This window comes from Gossypium hirsutum, chromosome D01, assembly GCF_007990345.1.
Source record: "Gossypium hirsutum isolate 1008001.06 chromosome D01, Gossypium_hirsutum_v2.1, whole genome shotgun sequence".
In the NCBI taxonomy this organism is placed as follows: Eukaryota; Viridiplantae; Streptophyta; class Magnoliopsida; order Malvales; family Malvaceae; genus Gossypium; species Gossypium hirsutum.
The window spans coordinates 17,326,387-17,334,768 of NC_053437.1; the positions used below are offsets into that span (position 1 = coordinate 17,326,387).

At 34.6% G+C, this 8,382-nt stretch overlaps 1 protein-coding gene across 1 annotated transcript; it reads right to left on the minus strand.

Moving 5' to 3' along the window:
- Positions 1–6,909: 6,909 nt before the first annotated feature.
- LOC107940625 (chaperone protein dnaJ 11, chloroplastic) lies at positions 6,910–8,059 on the minus strand. The gene has a single exon (XM_016874056.2). It carries the CDS (start codon positions 7,583–7,585, stop codon positions 7,085–7,087), a length of 501 nt encoding a protein of 166 aa, XP_016729545.1. The 5' UTR covers positions 7,586–8,059; the 3' UTR covers positions 6,910–7,084.
- Between the last annotated feature and the right edge of the window lie 323 nt (positions 8,060–8,382).

Below are 8,382 nucleotides of genomic sequence, written 5' to 3' on the forward strand. Positions count from 1 at the left end.
AAGCGCATCTTACGAAAACGGTTTGTTCCACCATACTATTATCGAGAACTCCATCAAAGACTCCAACATCTTGTTCAAGGAGATAAATCTGTGGATGACTACTACAAAGAGATGGAGACAATTCAGATTAGAGCCAATCTTGTTGAAGAGGCTGAGGTAACTATGGCTAGATTCCTTGCTGGCCTAAAGCCTGAGATTGCAAATCGAGTTGAGTTACAACACTACATGGATGTTGAAGAGATGCTTCAAACCGCACTCACCATTGAAAAGCAATTACGAAAGCATGGGACATCGAGGCGTGCTAGTTCAGTTTCTACTCCTGCTTGGAGAGGAAATTGGCAAAAACAAGATGATAGATTGTGGAATGGGAGAGATGCACGGTTTAAGCCAAATGAGCCTAGAACTTACTCCAAAGATATAGGTATGCCTAATTCATTTAAAGGTTCTACTTCTACTAATCAAGCTCCATCTTCTTCTTCTACTTCTCCTAGTGCCATTAAGCAGCCAAAAGATATTACCTGCTTCAAATGCCAAGGAAGGGGTCACTATGCTCGAGAATGCCCTAATAAAAAGTCATTGGTGATTCGAGAAGATGGCGAGGTTGATTTTGAGTCTGATAACGAAGATGAGATGCCTCCTTTGGAAGATGCTGATGATGTGCATACTCATGATAAGTACGAAGAATACTTGGAGTATGGTGAGAAAGCACTTGTTGCTCGAAGGGCTTTAAATGTCCAGTTTAAAGAGGAAGGGCGCGAACAAAGAGATAACATTTTCCACACGAGATGTTTGATTGGTGGACAACCTAGTTCATTGATCATCGATAGTGGAAGTTGCACCAATGTGGTAAGTTCTTCCCTTGTTGAGAAACTTGGCCTACCTTGTGTGAAGCATCCAAGGCCATACCGCTTGCAATGGCTGAATGATAGTAGGGAGGTAAAAGTATCTAAACAATGGTTAGTTTCATTTTCCATTGGTAGATACTCTGATAAAGTTTTGTGTGATGTTGTTCCAATGCAAGCTGGGCACATATTACTTGGACGACCATGGCAGTTTGATCGACGAGTAAATCATGATGGGTTCCTTAACCAATATACCTTTGTGTTCCTTGGAAAGAAGTTTACTTTGGCTCCACTTCCTCCTCAAGAAGTCTACAATGATCAACTCAAACTTGCTAGTGAGATGGGTAAGGGAAGTGAGGTAAAATCATTGAAAAAGGCTGAGAGTAAAGAGGCCATTAGTGTTAAAAGCCAACTTAAAGGCCCAACATTGGTGAGTGATTGCACACACAAGTCACGAGATGAGAAAGTGAGTTTATTCGCTAGGTTTCGAGATATCAAATTTGCCCTTGTACAAAACAAACATTTGTAATTATTAGGTTTAGGGAAAACTTTGTTTTGACTAACCCTAATACACATTTGCCTAGTTGTTTTGTTGATATTTTGCAGGATTTTGAGGATGTATTTCCTTCTAAGAGAAAGAATAAACTTGATGCACGAGGAGATGGATCATTCCAAGTTCAGATTCGAGGACGAATCTTCTTGAAGAAGGGGTGAATGATACGAGCCAAGGAGGTGACACTCAAGGGGTTGTTTTTCCTAGTGGTCCAATTACTCGAAGCAAGGCACGACAATTAAAATTAAAGATGAATGCTTTTGTCCAAGACTTTGTTGCTACAAATTTAATTCATCATGTTCGTGACATTGACAAATACGAGAATGCAATTCATTGGACCAATCTTGGAATAGTGAAAGCCCATAAATTGGTGGATTAATCTTTTATGTATATTATTATTATTTACTTAATTTTCATTGGTTAGGACACATCATTTATGAGTTAAGTAATTTTATTGGTTAGGTTTTTATTTATTTATTTTCTTAGATAATTTTAAAGAGTTTTATTAGGATTCAATTACTCTTTAAAGAGTTTTTATTAGGATTCAATTACTCTTGAAAGAGTTTTATTAGGATTCAATTACTCTTGTAATTTGCCTATAAATAGGCTTGTTTTCTACACATTGGGGGAAGAATAAAAAGAAGAGTATTTGTTTTCTTTCAAATTTGTGTGAGGCAAATTTTTTAGAGTAGAGTGATTCTTCTCTTGCTATTTAGTTTGGAGTTTGTTACTTTCGAGGGTATTTCAGAGTTGCAAATATTCAAATTTCTTTCCCGTTCATCGGTGTTTCTAGAGGTTCTTCTTCTAGGGGTTTCGTAGGGAGCCGCTCAATCATTGGCGTTTTTGGTTACAAGTTAACCAAGGGTTCCATAGGGCAAATCTATCATTTTTATTTATTTATTTATTTATTTATTATTTAACTAATTTTATTCTCTTTTTATTTCTAATTTGTGTTTCTCTTGTGTCTAGATCCGGGATTCCGCATCAGCTGGTCCCCAAACATCACAGTGAATAAGTTGTAAAAGAGAAGTATATTCAGTGGTTAACGATATAAAAGGTAGTTTAGGACTTTTTCCAAATTGACAAGCAACCCACAAGGGAAAGTCCTTTAGAATTTTGACAGGAAGATGTGGAAGCCAGATGTGCAAGATTGTGTGGAAGTGTGTCCTAGCCTACGATGCCACAACTCATGAGAAGATAAGCTTTTACATTTCATACAATCATTATTATTTGAACTATTGTTCGAACTAGAGCTAGTAGTAAATCATGAAAGATCAAAAGAGAGATGCAGAAGAGCACTAAATTTCTAATTAAGATCCAATTTGTAAAGACCATCGACTTCAACTCCTTGTGAAAGAGCAGCCTGCGTAGTCAAATCTTTAATAACACAGTATTTGGGAAAAAATTCAAATGATACACTATTATCTTTAATGAATTGTGAGACTGAAATTAAATTTTTTGTAATATCAGGAACATAAAACAACTTGCTTAAGTGCAATTTTTTTTGAACAGTTGAAAGAGTTACAATACCAATATTTACAATAGGGATACAAGAGTCATTACCGACTTGTACTATACCTGTGGTAGGGTTAGAGTGCTGCAAATGAGTGGAATCATGTGTGAGATGCCATGTTGCACCAGTATCTGGATACCAAGCCGGGTCTGTAACCACTGCCGGTGTAGCTTGCACACATGGAGAGATTTGGTTACCCTCTGAAACAGCTTGAGTAGAACCTGGACCTGATGAGCCAACAACACTAGCAAACGGTTTACCATTGTTATAAAACATGGCATAAGAGTTTGGAGGATTAAAATTGTTGATAAATGGCATGCTGCAGTTATACGCAGCAATATGTGGAGCACCAGCATGAGCATGAGGCATTCCAGTAGAGGGCATATGAACAGGCACATTAAGTCCCCCAGAATCAATAAAAGTACCTTGAGTATTCAATCCAGTAAAACCAGGATGACCAACTTGAGGACTAAATATAGTAAAACCAGTAGTGTAACTAGGATAACAATAAAAACCATTCACACTATCAGAGGGCTTAACATAGTTTGAAGACTGAAAATTATTAGCAATAGAGTCAAAGATACCAGTGAATGATATGTTAAATCGATAGAAACATTTAGAAACCAAATGACCTGTCTTACCACACAATTGACATTAAGGTCTCGAATTATTGGAGTACCTTCCCCTACTACATGGCCTAAAACTGCCATTATTATTACCTTGATAGTAAGGTCTGGTATGCACATTCGTAGCTTCAGAGTTAGAATTAAGGATCTGGTCATTCGACTTAGTGTTGCCACTGCTGTTTGCTGAGAATTGTTGTTGCACGACTACATTAGCATTTATACTCATGACATTTCCCTGAAGTTTTATCCTCGCATCTGCATCCAACAAGGCTGAAACAACTCCCTGAAGGTCTTAAGGTTGCTGGTTGGAAGTGATAATCGAAACAATATTCCCATATTCAATAGGTAAACCATTAAGAATAGCAAATTGTTGTTCCTCCTCATGAATATTTTGACCACAGCCAGACAACACATCGCAAATATGCTTAATTTCAGCTAGATATTCTCTCATTGTCTTATCTTGCTTTTTAACATTATGCAACATGCATCTATAATGCATTCTCTTAGTTCGTGACTGAAGAGCAAATATTTGATTCAACTTATTCCATATTTCAAAAGCAGAATGCAGGCCAACCAAATGCGTATGCAAAGAGGGACTGACTGAAGACATCAACCATGACGTAAGGGCAGAATCTTGTTGCTCATCAGCAACAAAAGCAAGATTTTCTATTTGTAACCCCGTATCAGTACTAATCACCCTAGGAGGAATGGCTATAGTTCCCTCTACATAACCTTGTAACCTATGCGTTTTCAGAGTTAGGTAAACATGTTGTTTCCATGGCAGAAAATTGCTTTCATCAATCAACAGGGATATTTTCTTAGTTAAAGTGGCAGTAAACGATTTACCAACATCAGATCTAATTTCAAATGCAGAATTCACAGTTTCATTATTTATTGAGTCATTTTGTTCTGAGTTATTGAGAGCCATTGCAGCTAAAGATTACTCACTGACAAATGAGAACTGAAGAACTAAACGAATCAATATTCCGCTTACAGAGACATTTGATCAAATAGATGGCAGATGCAATGAAAACGCAGCATACGCAACATTAGAAGATGTTCATTTACACAAGAAGAACCAAATCCAGAACATAAGAGACTTTCAACAGCAACGAAATGGAAACACATCAACCAAAAAAAAATGATACCAATCCGCAGCTCAAATAGTGGCAATCTCGTAACTCTGATACCATGTTAGATTGTCACAGGAAGTATGAAGAATGACAGTGCAGTAATATAAAAGTAAAGCATAAATGATAAAGAACACAAAAATTCATGAAGTAGAAGAAAGAAATATTAATAACAGGTAAAAAATTATAGAAAAGAGAAGGAACATGAGAAAAGAGAGAGAGCTTGTGAGTGTAACACTCGATTTAATCATCATTGATAACATGAGAATGATAGAGCAGCACATAGGCTACTTATAGGAGTTCAGGTGTTCTAGATACATCAATAACAAAAAAATAGCAAACGAGCTACAGTTGTACCACTCGTTATAACAACCATAACAGACTTAATTGATAAACCAGAAACTAAATGGGCCGTTAACAGAAATGCTAAACCAGAAATGTTCCAAAACAAGGTAGACGGTTTCTCACAAGCATTTTAACAAACACCTTGCAGTCATAGGCGGTGAGTAAACTATGTTGTGCTCAACTCAAACATATCATCGAACACCTGAAGGTCATTCTTACTGCCTGATAGCCAATAAGTGCTTTTATTAGATTTTCAAATTTTTTATCTTATAAAATTATTATTATTGGTATATCATATTTTTTTCTAAACAAAGCTTTTATTGTTATTATTATTCCTAAATGTATATATCTAACTTGAGGATATTTCTTTTTAATCCTCTTAATTTTATCTTTAGTAAATAATGGGATTTCTGTTAATCCTCCTCTAGTATCTTTAGCTACTGCTTATTTTTTCTATATGCCTTTGACACCATATCCTATTTTTAGATATTTTATAAATTTCTTCTTTAGAAATATGATTTTTATTTATTTTTCTATCATTTCATTAAAAAAAGTATTTTTCTTCTCATTTCCTAATTTTATATCTTGTTGTTCATTTTTAGGAATTTCTTCTAATTGATTATTAAAACTGCTTCGTAACATAAATATATATTCTTCTTCATCTATATCAGAATCTGTTTCTGATATTAATTTGTATAATATTTCTTCAGTATTTATTTCCTCTTCTGAACATATTTTTAATCTTGTTCTTCAAGTGTTTTAATCATTTTTCTTGCACTTTTTTCTTTATTAGAACAATTTGGTGCTATATGTCCTTCTTTATCACATATAAAACACTTACATATTTGTTTTTTTAGGTTTATTAGAAGTTTTTCTTCTAACAAATCTTTCCTTTTTTATTATAAGCAGTATTTTTTCTATTTCCTAGTTTCCATCTAATTAGCTTATATCTTCTATTTTTCTTTTTATGTTTTTTTATAAGTATTAGAACGTACTGGTTTACATCCAAATTCCCATTCATTTTCTAAGTTTTGCACAATGCTTATTACTTAATTTATGCTTAATTTGTTTAGAAACCTTACTTTGTAGGCAATATAAAGTTATTCTTTCTTTTACAAAATTAATTCTATTTCCTATAGAATCTATATTTTCTGGTTCTACACCAGCAAATTTACTATGCTTTTCTAAATAAGAATTGTATTTACTTATACAAATCTCATCCCATGGTGGTGGTAATTTATGAAAATATTAGTTTTTTTCAAAATTTTATATTTTCATTTTTTAGTTTTTTATATTCATGAAGAAATTTTTTAGAAAATTATTCTAAATATCTAATGTCACATAATTTAATTTTTGACAATATATAATTAGATTGACAATCCTGATCTTTTTTTATCAGTATAGCCACAAAATTCTATTTTTAGAATAAAAGTTAACCCTTTTAAAAGATCTTTGAGAGTTCCAATTTGATTAATTAACTGCCTTTTTTGTTCTTTACATTTTTCGTATTCTTCTCATATTCTTAGAAATTGTAGAATATCTTCTTAAAATGTTCCAAGAAAATAGTTTAAAAAATTTTCTTTGTGATCGCATATTGTTATTAATAACAATGGTCATAGATTATGCATTGGTTTGTAAAAAATATTTAAATCATTGATTATTAGTAGAGGTTTTAATTGTATTCACAGAACAGATGTTTTTATAAGGTATTATCTTTTCATCATTCATTGTTGGTAATCAAACCACTTCATTATATGACAGTCCGAAATTTGAATTGCTTGTTTTGGAATCTACGCCCTCTTTTTTTCTGTTGCAATTTAAGCTTGAATTTCAACTACAATCCGCAGATTTGAGATGCGTAATGGGATTTTGCAGTATAAGAAACAGAGCACAAAAAGCATAACACCAAATTCTAATCTTTATAAACCCAGGCTATAAAAAAAAACAGCCTTTTTCAGTTAACATATTTCTATATTTACAGGCGAAATTAGCACAAAATCAGTAATTCCTCAGAAGCCAAAAAGAATGAAAATAAACCAAAATCCATCTATGGATTTCACAGTTAATCTCCAGTATCACCAACATTGATCGGTTTCCCATGTTCGTTTCGAATAACCAGAAAACCCTGAAGACGTTTGACCGGCCATCGATTCGATGGAAACAGAAAAGGACCGTCTTGGCCTGAACAACAACGTTCGATCATAATCCGCCCGTTTCTCAGGATCCGATAGCGTAGAGTAAGCTTCATGTACTTTGATGAACTCGTTGGCAGCGGCGTCGTTTCGACCATTAGCCGAGACATCAGGGTGTAGAACCCGCGCCAGTCTCCGGTAAGCAGCCTTGATTTCCTTACTCGTGGCGCCCATCTGAATCCCCAATACCTCGTACAGTGACGATGGGCAAGCAATGTGGGAAACCGGTCTCTCAGCCGTCGACGCACAAGCGGCGGAGACACGAAGTTGCCGAAAATGAACACGTGCCGGCATGGAGCTCGGTTCTTCGATGGAAACCTTATGGCCCATGAAATGCGGAGAGGAAAAGGTGAAAGAAGCCAATGCAGAAGATGCGGAAGCCATGATGGTTGACTGTTGGATTTGCGGTCGAAGAAATTAAAGTTGGGGAAAAGAGGGACATGGTTAAAGGGTATTTATAGAGTTAAGACAACCGGAGTTAGATCGGTTGGGTTAACAAAATTTCTACAGATAGCTTATCCATACACATATAGTCCGTGCTGACTCAGCGAACCGTCGGCTTTTCTGACACCCACAGGCTGCGTTGTCGAGCTGGCACAAACTCACTTTCTCTATTCTTTCTGGAACATCGTGTCCACAACTTTTTATCATCGCTTACAGGGTACAACGTCAGATATTTGTTCCTAGTTTTTTGTTCTGAAAATTTTAATAAAATAAACAGAATCAATTGGTGATTGGTATTCAATTTGCTTACTTACATAAGCATTTACGAAAAATAGATTGGAAGTAGAATACCAAAAATTGGAAGGCTTCGGATTTGTTTGAAACGGATCTTGTTCCCACAAAATATTTACGCTATCATCATCTTGTCCTTATTTTCAAGTTCGATTATAGAGAGTACAGTTCATATTTTGCATCTATGATTCAATGAAGCCGACAAATATATACAGCTCAATTTTGTTTCTTTTTTAAATATGAATGCTTAATTTTGATTACGCAATCCCCTTGAACGAAATTGCAGCTAGTGATGAACTGAAACTAAAGACATAATATCCAAATAAGTTCATTTTATAGTAAATGTAGAAAAATATTTAAATAATAAATTAACTATCTTTAAAAGTTAATAAAATTATATCATATCAAAAAAATTAACTTGTATTCTTATGATTGCCAAAAATATT

Excerpts from the sequence above, each read along its gene's own strand:
- LOC107940625 (XM_016874056.2), bottom strand. The coding sequence starts at position 7,585 with ATGGCTTCCGCATCTTCTGCATTGGCTTCTTTCACCTTTTCCTCTCCG.